Source organism: Protopterus annectens, chromosome 14.part0 (assembly GCF_019279795.1).
Source record: "Protopterus annectens isolate FY-2018-M chromosome 14.part0, PAN1.0, whole genome shotgun sequence".
Classification (NCBI taxonomy): domain Eukaryota; kingdom Metazoa; phylum Chordata; order Ceratodontiformes; family Protopteridae; genus Protopterus; species Protopterus annectens.
This window is the reverse complement of record NC_056748.1, coordinates 1,102,235,944-1,102,251,236: the sequence shown is the minus strand read 5'-3', so window position 1 is coordinate 1,102,251,236 and position 15,293 is coordinate 1,102,235,944. Positions and strand designations below refer to the sequence as shown.

Here is a 15,293-nt window from a genome sequence, read left to right as displayed (position 1 = left end):
TGGTTGACTTCTTCAAGACCGTTACCAAGGCCATAGACGAGGGAAAGGTTGTTCATATAGCCTACCTTGACCTTGCCAAGGCTTTCGACACCATTCCCCACTCGGGTATTACAGAAAAACTCACCAGCCTGAACATAAACCCCTACGTCACGAGATGGGTTGCCAACTGGCTTACAGACAGAACTCACACAGTAAGAATAGCGGGCTCCAAGTCTGACTCTAAACCAGTCACAACTGGTGTCCCACAAGGCTCAGTCCTGGGACCCCTACTGTTCGGCATATACTTCTCAGAAGTTCAGGCAAACACAGGAGGACTATGGCTAACCAAGTTCGCCGATGACTGCAAACTGAGAGCCATAATTGACTCTGCAGCTGACACGGACATCCTCCAAAAGGGCCTTACTGAGACGGACATCTGGTGTCAAAGTCATGGCCTCATGCTAAATGCCAAAAAATGTACAGTCATCCCATTTGGGAAAAACAAAATACCCACAAATTACCACATAGGTGGTAGCCCCCTTAATACAGAAGAGGTAATAAGAGATCTGGGGACCCAGGTAGATAGTAATCTCTGCTTTGACAATCATATTGCCAAAGTAGTTAGGAAATCCTTCTATGTGGCCCATCTAATTACTAAAGGGTTCGCATCCAGAAATAAAGAGGTTATAGTGTCCCTCTACTTGTCACTCATCAGACCTATCATAGAGTACAATGCCCCATTTGGGATGTATCTCACAAGACACTTCCAACAGCTGGAGAGACCACAAAAGTACCTCACCAAGAGGATTACTGGCCTCAAACATATGTCCTATGCAGCCTGACTGAAAAAGCTCCAGTTGTACTCAGTGGCATAACTCAGAGGTGATCACTGCCTGACTTACAAAGCCATGTCCAACTCAGAATTGATGGACATGCTCCACCTAAAGAAATCCGAGTCACGCGCTCTAGTGAGCTAAACCTCGCCACAACAATAAATAGAACATGCTGGAGGGATAGATTCCTGTCACAGAGACTCCCCATGCTTTGGAAGAAAATTCCAAACTACATTAGGCAGAGCCCCTCACTAACACTCTTCAAGAGAAACCTTAACGAGTGGATGGTAACAGAAAATACACCCCTAGGATCACTTCATTGGCTCTGCTTGACAAAGGATCAGTTAATTAATCAATGGGGCGGCGAAAGCCGACACACTCTGGCTAGGCTTATAAATGCCCTCGGGCAGATAGCCTAGTACCTACCTATGAACCTATAAATAAGGACTGACATTTTTTGTTATAACATATTAAAATAACTTATTTTAAAACAATTTCATTTAAAAATAAAATTATATATACATATTACACATCACCTTTCTCAAACTTTATATCCTGAAACATGTACTGTATGTTGAAATACAGTGCCTTCCTTTTCTGCTGCTACCAAGCTTATCACAGTAAAAACTGCACAGTCCTTCATGTACTGTGAATACATTACTGCATTGAGCTTACACAACAGAAACATGTTTCTAGGCCATCACCACTGACATGCACCAGCAAAGCGACATGGAATAACAAGAAGAGAGTTCGTATTATACAATTTAGAAGGGTAATACTTTATTTTAAAATAACAACATGGCAAAATAGCAATATGGGAATTTCAAATATTTTCTTATGGGAGTGGTAATGAAAGGTTCTACTGTGGTCATTTAGGTCCCCTACTGTGGGCAAAATACAAAATAACCATGACCGTGCTGTGCCGCCATAATACATAATAAGCAGTACCCTGTCAGGAAATACCTTAAACCAAAGATCTAAACATTGCAAATATAAACAATTTTTAAAGTTTGTGTTTTTCTGAAAAGTCAGATCTAAATTAATGCAGTAAAGCATATTCTCTATCTGGGTCCCTTTTATTACATTACACAATTCTAAATGTAAAATGACAGCCTTTTTTTTAAACTTTATTGAATTATCATTTGTAACACAGGCAATTTTACATTTATATAAAAGTAATCAAACTGTATTAACAAGTTCACATTTACAAATATTATACTGCACACATATTGCAATATATCATATCACCTAAGCAACATTACATTAATATTCATTTCCCATCCTTATTTTTTTTCCTTTAAACAGGAAACATCTTTATTAAACCATCACTTATGACATCGGCAAGCATATATTCATATAAATGAAAACAAAACAAATCACCTAGTTGCAAGCATTTGACATCACAAAGCATAATGATACAGTCCCAGTTTCAAACATTATACATCACTTATAATGTACCCAATCATTTTCAAACATTACATAGCTCATTTAAAGTCCTGCCACCTTTTAAACCTCATTCGTCCCTTGAATGTGTTGTTCTCACTATTCACATTTTTATTTCCTATGAAGTGTGCTCCTACCCTTCTCTAAATATCTCTATTCCAGTTGTTTTATCTCTGCTACCATATTCACTAATTCTAGTATAGTTCACTTAGATTTCTATTTCTATTTTCCAGTAATTGCTTTTTTTTGGCAGCCACCATAATTAGACACAGCAAGGCCTTACCATGTCTAGGCAATTCCAGTGCTGTCTTATAACTCAGAAAAACATCGCCCTTCTCAGGGCAATTCTGCTCACCCAGCATCTCAAACAGTACATCCCACAGGGAATTCTTAAAGTCCGCCAACTCACCACACTCCCAGAAAATATGTTCCCAATGACCTCTTTCTTCACTGTCACACCTCCAACATTTGCTGTCTGCCTGAGGAAAAATTCTCTGGAGTCTACTTGGGATATAAAAATACCTATGTAAAGGCAAAAATCCTAAATCTTCAAGATGTTGTTGCATATTTTTGGGACTATCCTCCCATTGTTTCTTTATGAATTGTTTATCCAATCTTTCTTCCCAATCCTTTCTAACCTCCTCTCATTGATTCTTATAGTTATCATGCAATATTTTATATGCTCTATTAATTTTTAATGACAGCTTCTGTTCTAAATTCTACTAAAACCTCTACCAGTGCTGGTCTTTCATTTATGACCCCCTATTTCTTTCTCTTTGCCTATATGGAAGGCAGTCTCTAACCTGCAGTCCAAATAAATTCTTGGCACCTTCCCATTCTATCATCTTTCCCTCTCTAGTTATTTGCTCCCAATACCTTGGTTCTTTTGTCATTTTTCTCCAAAAAATACCAGCCCCCTCTTGCCTATTGTCTGTATCCCTAATTGCAGCCATCCCTATCAGTAGAATTTTCCTTCTCTATTCCCATGTTGGTTTAGTTCTGAGGATACTTTTGGTTACTTTATGGATATAACTTTCTGTATGATTACTATTATTCTCCTTAAAGGCCTGCATCCAAAACGCAGTCTCTCATTTCTTGAGCTTTTCCCTTGTTTCATCATCAGCCCTTTCCATTTTGAATTACAGTTTTCTTGTTTGTGCTACGTATAGGAGCCTTAACTGTGTATCTCTGAAATACCCCATTCCAGAATAGGGCAGATTGACATTACCTGATTTGAAGAATCACAGTATCCCACTTGATTCTTGCCGTCTCCCCCTCCCATCCAAAGTCCTTCAGCTCTTTATTAATTGCTATCCACAACTTTTCCTCTGATTGATAAAAATATGCCTGTCCTGTGTATGACTAATGGGACTAAAAACATTTTAACTGCTTCTTGTATCTAACTATCCACATCCCTATAACAAAGCTTCCATTTTCTCAGTTTCTGCATTATCTTGTTTTAGTCTCTACCCACATACCCTTAGCTGCCACACCAGAATCATTTTTAATCCATACTCCTAAATACTTAATTTTATCATATCCCCATAAATTTGGATATTGCTGAAACAATTCATGTGTGGATACATAATTTACCTGTATTGCGTTGTTTTAGCTTCATTAATTTTGAATCCTGAAAAGATCTGAAACTGTCTCAAAATGTTCTACAACACTGTAATGTCTCTTTGCAAAGAGTACCAGCTTTTCTTGACTAAAATACCAATTACATCCTTGAATTTCTGAGTCCCTTATTTTCTTTGCCAATGGTTCTAAATATAATGAAAATAACAAAGGGAAAAGAGGCCACCCCTGCCTGGTTCCTCTGCTCAAGCAGAAACTATAAGAGAGAGGACCCCACCCACTTTAATTTTTGCCTCCAATTCTTCATATATCATCCTAATCAACATTTTTCTGGAAATGCAAATGCTTCCATTGCCCTGCTCATAAAGTCCCAGCTTTCTCTGTTAAATGCTTTCTCTTCATCAAGACCAACCAACAACAATTGTATTTTCTTACATTCTGCTTCCCTCTGGATCATCAGTGTTCTTCTAATGTTGTCAACTGTTTGCCTCCCCTCCACAAAACCACACTGATCTATAGCTATCAATTTTGGCATTACTTTTGCCATTCGTTTAGCCATTATAGACATGAACACTTTATAATCATAGTTTAGTATTAAAATGGGTCTGTATGAATCGGGATCTGCTGGATCTTTACCCTCTTTAGGTATTTCAGCTCCCACTGCTTTCTTCTAGGATGTTGGTATTTTTCCTCTTAAAATACTGTTAAAACAAAACCTTCCAGATCTTTATCAGTTTTTCCCCTCCTAGCTTCCAAACTTCCACAGGAATAACATCTATTCCTTGGGACTTTCCTGTAGATTGGTTATACATCACATTTTTTATCTCATCTCCCCCTATCCTAACCGTTAGTAATTAAGCCTCGTCTATATCTAACCTTGCCATATTTAATTCTTCCATTAACATGTTTATTTGCATCTTTTCCTGATTTCCATACTTCTCTGCTTTATACAGACTTTCATAGAATTTCTGAAATATTTCTAATACCTCTACAGGATCTCTTCTTACCTTCCTTGTTATAAGCTCCCTAAGCTTGGTGACACCCTTTCTACTTTCTGTTGCCCGAGTCACTGTGCTAAAAATTTCTGTGCTCTTATGTTATCAAAAAAACAGTTGTTTAACAGCAATCTTTCTAAAGTTAAGTACATTATCAAGGCAATCCCTTATTTTCTACTAGGCATTCCACAGTTGGTCCTCTTGTTGTTATGTGAGATTCCCCCTATTCTGCAATACTTTAACATTAGTCAGTCCCTCTAAATAACTCATTACTTCTTAACCATAGTTCCCTTTCTTTTATTTCCACCCTATTTTTTCAACTCCATCTTAATTTTATCCCACTCCCTAGCTATATTTTCAGAAGTAATTTCTATTCTCTCGAACAGCTCCTGAATAATCTCCACTACCCATTCCTTAAATTCCTCCCTTTTCAACAGAGAGATGGGAAAGTGCCAGTGTCTCATTTTATTTCATTACCCTGTGTTTTTATTTTAGTTATTATTGGCGCATGATCTGAAATAGTTATTCGGTGCATATCTCGGCACATGATCTGAAATAGTTACCGGATACGTATCAAGACCTTCAATTACATTTCACATGTTCCTGTGAAATGTAAATTCTGTCTAGCCTTGCTCAGTTTTTATATCTTGGGTAATAATTTGTAAATTCACTTGGAACTCCTATGACTGAATTTACATCTTCCATGCCAAATATTTTTATAAATTTCTTCAAAAATCTACCCTCCTTTTGTTATACTTTTTCTTCTGAGCCCCTCAGACATATCTTCACTGCTGCAAATCAAATTCCATTCCCCACCTATAAGTAATATTCCTTGCTGAAACTGAATATTTCTCCCAGAATTTTCTTAAGCTCCATTATAGGAGTTTTAGGTGGAATATAAATACATGCCAGTGTAATCCTCTTCCCTTGCCAGTAGCCCCTTAGCACTAGAAATCTGCCATTATCTTTTTAACCTCTTCTATCACTATAAGAGCTCCTCTTACAATTAATACAAGTACTCCTCTTTTCTTTTCCTTTGTCCCAGGTATTCCGCTGAATAATCCTCCTGAAAACTTTTCTTTTTCAAATTCACTTGTTCAGTTCTTTCCAAGTGTGTCTCCTGTAATATAGCTGTTTGCGCTCTACATTATTAACATAGTTCGCTATTCTTTTTTGTATTTATAAGACATCACAGAAAGCATCATTGTATTAAAAAGTTATTACTTCCACCTGTCATGTATAGCATCATTTTTGTTAAATGTCAAGTTCCAGCTTTTGTGTACATACATACACTGTTTGGCAGGTTGAACTTTAATATAGTTGTTTCTTATCGTATCCATTTCAGCCTATGTCACATCTTACAAAACGTTTTGTTTTATTGAAAGCGCTCAAACAAAAAAACAAACCCCGAATACCTACTAATTTAATACTAACACACAAAACTCAAATACTGAAGTTTTACCCTCCTACCAGGAACAAATGTAACAAACTGACAGCCACACTTACAGACTTGAGTTAACCTAAAAGAAAGGTTATCTGTGCTAAAACAAGTACAGCCTGTGCTTCTACTAGGTGCTAACTGGTTTAGTCTCATCTTTATAGCTCTCCCAGCTGAGAAAATCCCTGAATGCTTTCAGAGGACATTATCTCCTAGCTAGTCGCTTTCTTTTTTTTTCCCAAGCCAATCACTCTACGCCAGACTGTAATCAATTTCTCTTTATCATATTGCTTCCATGGAAACATGAGAACCAGACAGCCACTTTCTAATTATCAGACTGTCTCCATGGAGACACAAGAGCCAGATACAGAACATTTCTACTAAGCATGCATTCATTTGCTAGAAGAAAGCCTCATAATATTCAACATTCTTTTTCATCTACTTGCTTACTCTTAAAACTTGTTACAAATCAATCTAAGGTCCTTAATCCAGTCATTCCTCATGCAAGAATGTTTGTTATGCTCTTTTAAAAAGGGCTTTTTTTTGTTTTACACTGTAGTGCCTATATTTCTTAAAACTGAACAAAAGATAGATACAAATTACCCTTAACAACATCAGGTGTTTCAGCTATTTGGCGATTCTGAATGTCTGTGACTTTTTTTTCTTTTTAAGCCATTTAATGGACAAATTCAGGCAAATAAAATCAAACCCCACTAGCTGTGGACATGCATGTTTTGACCTTGTTCTGGCCTCATCAACACAGCACAAGTGGATTTCATTCCCCATACAAGAATGAGAAAAAGCACATTTTTCTTTTGTCATGCTCTTTTAAACAGGGCTTTTTTGTTTTGTTTTACACTGAAGTGCCTACATTTCTTAAAACTGAACAAAAGATATATGCAAATGACCCTTAACAACATCAGGTGTTTCAGTTATTTGGAGAATATAAATGCCCATGGCTTTTAAGTCATTTAATGGACAAATTCAGGCCAATAAAACCAAACCCCACTAGCTGTGGACATGCAAGTTTCGGCATTATTATGCCATCATCAACACACCACAAGTGGACTGTTAACAAAGCATTAGAAACACAGGGCTGTCATGCCCAGCTGATGTCCATTACCATTAGGGCATCTGCAAAATATCCCAACTAACCAACTAAAACAATAAGTAAGAAGATCACACAGAAAAAAAAATAATCAGTAAAAACTAAAAGAAAATTCTAGCCAAGCTAGAATTTGCACTGTGTGATTCCTCAAACCTCTTGTATTAGAGGCACATGGGATATATGCAAATGACCCTTAAACGACTTAAAAAGAAAAAAGTCATGGGCATTCAGAATTGCCATATGTTCTTAAGGGTCATTTTGCACACTTTGTTTATCCATTTCAAAATCTGATTAACCCAATTATTCAGTACAACCTTTTAGGATGGACCCAGACATATTAAACAATTGAAAAGGCATCGCAGGTACCTAACCAAGAAGACTGACTGCCTAAAACCCCTCAGTTACCAGGAAATGCTTAAAGTGCTATCCTTTTACTTGGCTTTGTGGTGATCTATACCTTGTGGTCTGTACCATTAGGGACCCTATCTTCCTTGCTCACCTTTGCAACTCAAATAGCTCAACTAATTCCAGAACTAGAGACTTTAACTCATTCACTCCAATGGAGCTCAGGAAGTCTGCACTGTAACTTCCAATGGGTGGAGCCTAAGCCTCTTGACAGAATCAAATTATGTCCTCACATTTCAAACAAATGCTCATATCTCTGGAGCCATAGGAATTATGAAAGGAGTAAAACTGGCTTACTGTTCAGCACAAACTATTTTTGTAGTGGTAGTATTCTCTTCAGGAAACTGAATTTTATAAGTCACAGTAAAACAGTAACTATTACATTTGTAATATTTTGTAAACAGCTTACAATATCTCGGCAACCACTCAAATTACACACACACTGTTAGCATTTTATTCATCTAGCTGATAGCTTTCATATGAGGCTAAGAAGTTCTGTCTGTGTTACATGGTTGTTGAGATACTTAGAAAATTTTTAAAATTCTATCTATATAAACTAATATCATAAAAACAACAGTCAATATCTATCTGCAGATGCACCTGGAGGCATCACTCGGATGTAATGAGTTAAACTCCACCAGCATATAAATAGTTAAAAAATATTCTGGAGAAATAATTTTATTACCCAGTGACTACTCCATCTCTGAAAAGATTTCCCTTCCAGGTTAAACAAGTGACACCTTAGCAGCCTTCAAATTAAACCTAAATGATTGGATGGGTACCCATAAATGGGAGTAACTTGCTATGCCTTCTTGAGGACAGTATAGCATGCGGGTGTGCATTAGCAATGCATATGTCTTGTGACTAGACTGTCTTGTATTTTGTACAATCTTCCCATCATACTCAATATCTGCCTGCGCAGTTAAATTAAGCATTCAGTATAAACCATTTGTATTTACATTTGCATCCACTGCATGTCATTCAAGTCACTTCTTTTCGGGAAGTGAACTCTGGCGGTTTACCCCGGCTGCCAAGTCAATCATGGGATTTATTGTCCATCTTTTTAACACAGTGAAACAGTGGATTCTGACATGGTCTTGTAAGGACAGGGGACTACAGGTGATCTGTGTTTCGTTGCTAGACATATTAATCAGATAATTATGCAGTGCATCAGTTTCTGCTGATGTTAAGGAATATCATCTCACCGCATTGCAGTGTACAAATGCCACATAACAAAATCAAGGTCTTTTCATCCATCCATTGTCAAATGCAAGTTATTATTCAAAGTCACTGATTTTCAGTTTGTGATAACTAGAATGCTTTGAACCTTATCACCTCCATCATTTTAATAATGGTTATAAAAAAGTGCATATATTCCCAACCTTCTATTGCTCAAGCTGAAGCTTTCTGTAAATCCCCCCATTTTAAAACAGTCAGCAGACTAAGACTGTTTTCATCTTCAAAAGAATGCATTTCTAAAATCACGTAAAACATTAAAAAAGGTAAGAACAAAATAAACGAAAAACAACAACACAAATGTCACTGTATAATAATGTTACACCTAAGCTGAGTGTGGAAAGGTCATATTGTAAGCTTACATAACTGTTTTATATAGTCAGATAATAGAAAAGAAAATATTTTACCTCCAAATGATATGTACTGCACTCCATTTGGGATAAAACCCGATACAGCCAACCAACAAATCAGGCAGCAGTGCTGAAAGAAAAATCTGTATGGCTGCTGAAACTTCTGGACTTACACTGAATGTAACAACACATACATGACTGTTGGCATATGCAATACACAAGCATCAGAGAGATGGAAGAAAAGCAGAATTCCTATTGCAGAGTGACATTCTTTTAAATGGAACAGACTTTTGAAAAAACAATAAACCATGGCAGGTGCATGGGTAATTCATATATTTACTTATGGTGAACTGCTCTAGAATGGTCTTAGGCCCTCTGGTGTGGGTAAAGTGTGAAACATCCACATCCCTAGCATGGTGTACTGCCACAATATACAATATGCAGTGAACTAGACATAATGTATATTGGCTTGTGGGGTCAAGCCAACCAGTGGTTTGTCTGTAAGTGAAAAGATAACTGTTTGTCCAGATGTATTCATAATGAAAAAACTATTGGATTATTCAAATATGTGTACTCATTTTCTTTTTCTACCCACATTAATAAGGTTGATCACAACTGCCCTATTTCAGTCACCAGGAATTCAGCTCCATGTCAATCATCACATTTAAATGTGCAGCAAGTGATGCTTGCAGATTTTGTCATGTAAGCTGCATGTTGATGCATTGCTATTGACTTGAAAATGCACCGTTACTGTATAGTAATCTAAGGAAGTCACAACACAGTGAAGATATAAGCACTCCAAAAAAAAGTAACCAAAAATAAATGGAAAACGGAGAAACGAAACAAAGTAGTAACACAAGTAATTCTCCGTAAACAGGATCCAATGAAGGCAGTCCCACAAAACCAATGCTGCGTCTCAGTTAAATGAATAATAATTCTCCATCAAAGACTGTTCAGTCCACAAAAACAATACTGTTTTTAAAGATTTATTGAAATACAATATAATTTGATTTAGCGCTTTCATTTCCCATGCAGGAAACTTCATCAGAATGAGTAACATTGTTTTATTGGGTATTATATAGTCTGTGCTTAATTAATTGCAATTAAATGATTTTAATTGAAGCATCTAAATCACTCTAGTGGGAATTTAAATAAAGCTAAAGTGCTCCAAAATAAAAACAGTATAAAGACAATGCAAAACATGCAATATTTGCAATAAATACCTAAATATAATTCCTAATCTAAAACACATAAATATGTATGTGTGTATATTTGTGTATACACACACACAATCGAAAAGCATTGTTAAAAAACTTGTTGTTTAAAAATATGTTATTTAAAAATATATATGTATGTGTATGTAGAAAGTGTGGAATCTCTCTCATTTACATATAAAACAATACGTCAGAGTTGAAAAACTGTAGGACATTTGTTATGATACACATTTGTTATGATACACAATTAAAATACAATTAATAAAATAAGATGGTAGTATTGTAATACAGGTAGTCTTTTCAAATAAAGTAAAGTTCATGATGTAATACATTTCCTTCTATAATTCATAAACATAAACCCCTCATTCTATGGTAATAATTATAATAGTGATATTGTGTTTGAACAAGCAAAAAATAATAATAATTAATAAACTATTTCTTTATCATAACCTTTCTTTTAACTTTGTTGGACTTTAACCTTAGAGCAGGTAAAAGTGACACATAGTCATTCATCCCAGGTGGTGTATTGGAATCCAGTTGTAGTTGCCATTTCAATTCTCTATAACATAACTGGTTTTCCCAATCCCCCCCCCCCCTACTATCCTTAGGTAACATTTCCAAAACCCAAAACTTAAAATTGGCTTCCTTACATGACAATGTATGTCTGTAAAGTGCATTTGTTTCCATTTTCCTATTAACCTCATACATGTGCTCATATATTCTTTGTCTTAGGTGTCTTTCTGTTTTCCCCAGATAATAAGCCCAAAAATGGGTCCAATAAACCAAATATACTAACCCTTTTGTATAACAAGTATAATATTGTTTGCTCTTAAAACATAATGAAATAGTAGGTATTGATAGTTCACCTGTGTTCGCTATAAATGTACATTGGGAACATCTTCCACATCGGAAGGTACCTTTTTTCTTGTTTATTTCCTCGTTCTCTTGTCTAGTTTTTTCAAAAATACTCTTGAGGTTAGGACCCCTTCTAAAACTATAGCATATATGCCTATTGAATATATCTAACCTATTTGGCATACTCTTAAAAATGTCCCATGTCTTGTTTATGTTACACCTAAGCTGAGTGTGGAAAGGTCATATTGTAAGCTTACATAACTGTTTTATATAGTCAGATAATAGAAATGAAAATATTTTATCTCCAAATGATATGCACTGCACTCCATTTGGGGTAAAACCCGATACAGCCAACCAACAAATCAGGCAGCAGTGCTGAAAGAAAAATCTGTATGGCTGCTGAAACTTCTGGATGCACACTGAACGTAACAACACATACATGACTGTTGGCATATGCAATACACAAGCATCAGAGAGATGGAAGAAAAGCAGAATTCCTATTGCAGAGTGACATTTTTTTAAATGGAACAGACTTTTGAAAAAACAATAAATCATGGCAGGTGCATGGGTAATTCATATATTTACTTATGGTGGATTGCTCTAGAATGGTCTTAGGCCCTCTGGTGTGGGTAAAGTGTGAAACATCCACATCCCTAGCATAGTGTACTGCCACAATATACAATATGCAGTGACCTAGACATAATGTATATTGGCTTGTAGGGTCAAGCCAACCAGTGGTTTGTCTGTAAGTGAAAAGATAACTGTTTGTCCAGATGTATTCATAATGAAAAACTATTGGATTATTTAAATAAGCGTCCTCCCCATTTTCTTTTTCTACCCACATTTATAAGGTTGATCACAACTGCCCCATTTCATTCACCAGGAATTCAGCTCCATGTCAATCATCACATCTAAATGTGCAGCAAGTGATGCTTGCAGATTCTGTCATGTAAGCTGCATGTTGATGCGTTGCTATTGACTTGAAAATGCACCGTTACTGTATAGTAATCTAAGGAAGTCACAACACAGTGAAGATGTAAGCACTTCAAAAAAAGACCTCCCTGTGCAAAGTGCCCCCACCACACACACAGACATCCAAATGCTAATGCGGACATAATATGACACAAACTCCATCAGCAAATCCAGAAATTCCTTTGTACAAACAACTTCAAAAAAATGTTGCTCCCATCACTGACACTGCACCTACCACCATCATCACAAGGTCTTTGGCTAATGAAGTTCGCAGATGACTGCAAACTAGGAGCCATAATCGAAACTCCTAACGGTGTGGACATCCCACAAAAAGGCCTTACCGAGACAGATGCCTGGTGTCAAGGCCATGGCCTCAAGCTCAATGCTAAAAAGTGCATTGTCATCCCTTTTGGTAAAAACTCTGTACCCATGAACTACCACATAGGTGGTAGTCTACTTAACACTGAAAGTGTGATAAGAGACCTTGGGACACAGGTGGACAGTAGTCTCTCCTTTGATAATGACATCACCACAGTAGTCAGGAAATCCTTCTGTGTGGCACACCTCATCACAAAAGCTTTCTCATCCTGGAAAAAAGAGGTAATTGTTCCCCTCTACTCATCACTCATTAGACCCATTATAGAGTACAATGCCCCTTTTGGTATGCACCTCACAAAACATCTACAACAACTGGAAAGGCCTGAGAAATACCTCACAAAGAGGATTACCGGCCTCAAACAGATGCCTTATGCAGACCATCTCAAAAATTCCAGCTTTACTCTGTCGCATATTGCCTACTCAGAGGAGATCTCTGCCTAACATACAAAGCTATGTCAAACCCAGAGCTGTTGGACATGCTTCACTCAAAGAAATCCCAATCCCTCTGAGCTACATGCCCTAGGGACCTAAACCTTGTCACCACAAGAAACAGTACATGCTGGAGGGATAGATTCCTGTCCCAGAGACTTCCCATACTCTGGAACAAACTACCGATCTATATCAAACAAAGCTCCTCATTAGCATTCTTCAAGAAAAATCTTGATGATTGAATGGGTAATAGGAAATTCATCCCGGGGATCACTTCTGTGGCTCTGCTCGACAGGGGCACAGAAAAATAATTTTCTTGGGTGGCGAAAGTCAGGGTACCTTTTTGGCTAGGCTTATATAGGCCCTAGGGCCAATAGCCTAGTACCTACCTATGAACCTATTAATAAAATTTTGTCTGTTGACCACACTGGCTCCACTTAGCAAGAAACATTTTCATGACATACCTATGCAAGAAACAACTGGATGTATACAGTTCATATTACAGGTAAAACACAGCATACCAGTAAACAGCAATTCAGTTCAGTCCTTATGGTGAAGCAATACAGCAAGTTATAGTAAAAGCACAAATGTAACAAGCACTACATATTTCCATTTGAACTGCACAGCTTTTATCACTTTAATGACAGATATTCTGCTGTCTGTAGTGAATTCCCATATTCTAGAAAAAAAAACTACAACAGACTGAATATATGGTTTGTGTATATAATACACTAATACGCAAAACTGAGATGGACAGCGTAGTAGTACACCACAGATCTTTTGACAGCAAACAAGCACCTTTAACTTCAATGTTATGAAATAGCAATACAAACACACTTTACAAATTTCTCTACATACCGTTGCATATTATAGAATTCTTGTCAGATATATATCATGAAGCGCATACACACCCCTTCCCAAGTGAATTTTAACAGAATGATTTTAAACTTGTGAAACCGAATACAGTTTTAGTGCTGGCAGGTGTGCAAGAAAAAGGGAACAGGCACAGACAACTGGACTGCACTGGAGGCACTTACTATTTTAAGTAAAAATGAAAATGTCAATACACAACTGTAGAATTTGTTTTACTGACGTGAAATCCCACTTCGCTTGTTACATTGTAATTTGATATTAAAATATATCAACCGATTCCTAGATCTAAATGCGTGTGGTTTAGCCAGGTATTGCTGTTAATCACTATTTGGTGTCGATATGCGATTATATAACACACACAAATATAACCTAGAGAGATTACACGCAAAATCTGTAAGCTTCACTGAGCCAGCACATACTTTCATTTCAACAGGATCATTGGCTTCAGTACTGCCACTGAATATCAACATACAAAGAAGTATGCCGGTCAGCAGTATACTCTAATTTCCAAGTAAGGATCTGGAAAGCTCTTAGTTGCGTGAACTCATATTAATGTAACCCACAGAGAACTGCCAGGAGCTACACAAGATCTGACCGTAGGTGCCAAGAGCTAGGAATTAAACCCTACACCCACCCTTTGAGAAGCCCACTGATAAACAGTTGCGTCATCACTTCAGCGTCTGTATTAAGAACATTTATTGCCGGTGCTTACCCTCTGTTGAGTTCGCTCGTTTCACGTTTTTCTTGATTTGCTACTCTGGGCGTAGTTCTTTTGCCCCAGCTGTCGCCTCAGCCAATCACAGCCTGCAACGACGTGACAGGGGTTGCCTTGCCTTTAATGGAGGTCGGCTGAATCAGTTACTGTTGCTTAGAGTTACAGATTAAAATTCCGAACAGCGGGAGGGAAGTTATTGTGTATAATTATACGTAGCACTTTTGTGATTTCTTAAGTTCCATAACCTTTATGTAATGCGTGAAGTTTTGCCTATCAATCGTCCCTCCTACTCATTTTGAGTTTTAAAAAGTCCATGTTTCTCATTGTTACAAACTGAAAGGGTCTGTAACACATTCCTTGTTAAAAAATATATTTAATTAGTGCCCATGATGAATTACACTGAAGCATATTAATTCATAAAAATAAATTTTATAGGTATAGAGTGACAAAATTTAAAAAATGCTATGCGGTTCAATGTTGAAGTCATGAGTA

At 36.9% G+C, this 15,293-nt stretch overlaps 1 protein-coding gene across 2 annotated transcripts in view; it reads right to left on the bottom strand.

Moving 5' to 3' along the window:
* The window catches only part of LRRC20 (leucine rich repeat containing 20), a 1,971,882-nt gene extending 1,956,999 nt beyond the window's left edge, over positions 1 to 14,883 (bottom strand). Inside the window, exon 1 of one of the 2 annotated variants that reach the window (XM_044056893.1) lies at positions 14,799 to 14,883. Coding sequence is in view for 1 of the 2 variants with exons in the window: in XM_044056892.1 (XP_043912827.1) it covers positions 14,072 to 14,079 (8 nt within the window). In the remaining variant the exon portion in view is untranslated. Of the gene's footprint in view, positions 1 to 14,071; positions 14,161 to 14,798 lie in introns of those variants that run through there. The other variant, XM_044056892.1, reaches the window with a different exon arrangement.
* Between the last annotated feature and the right edge of the window lie 410 nt (positions 14,884 to 15,293).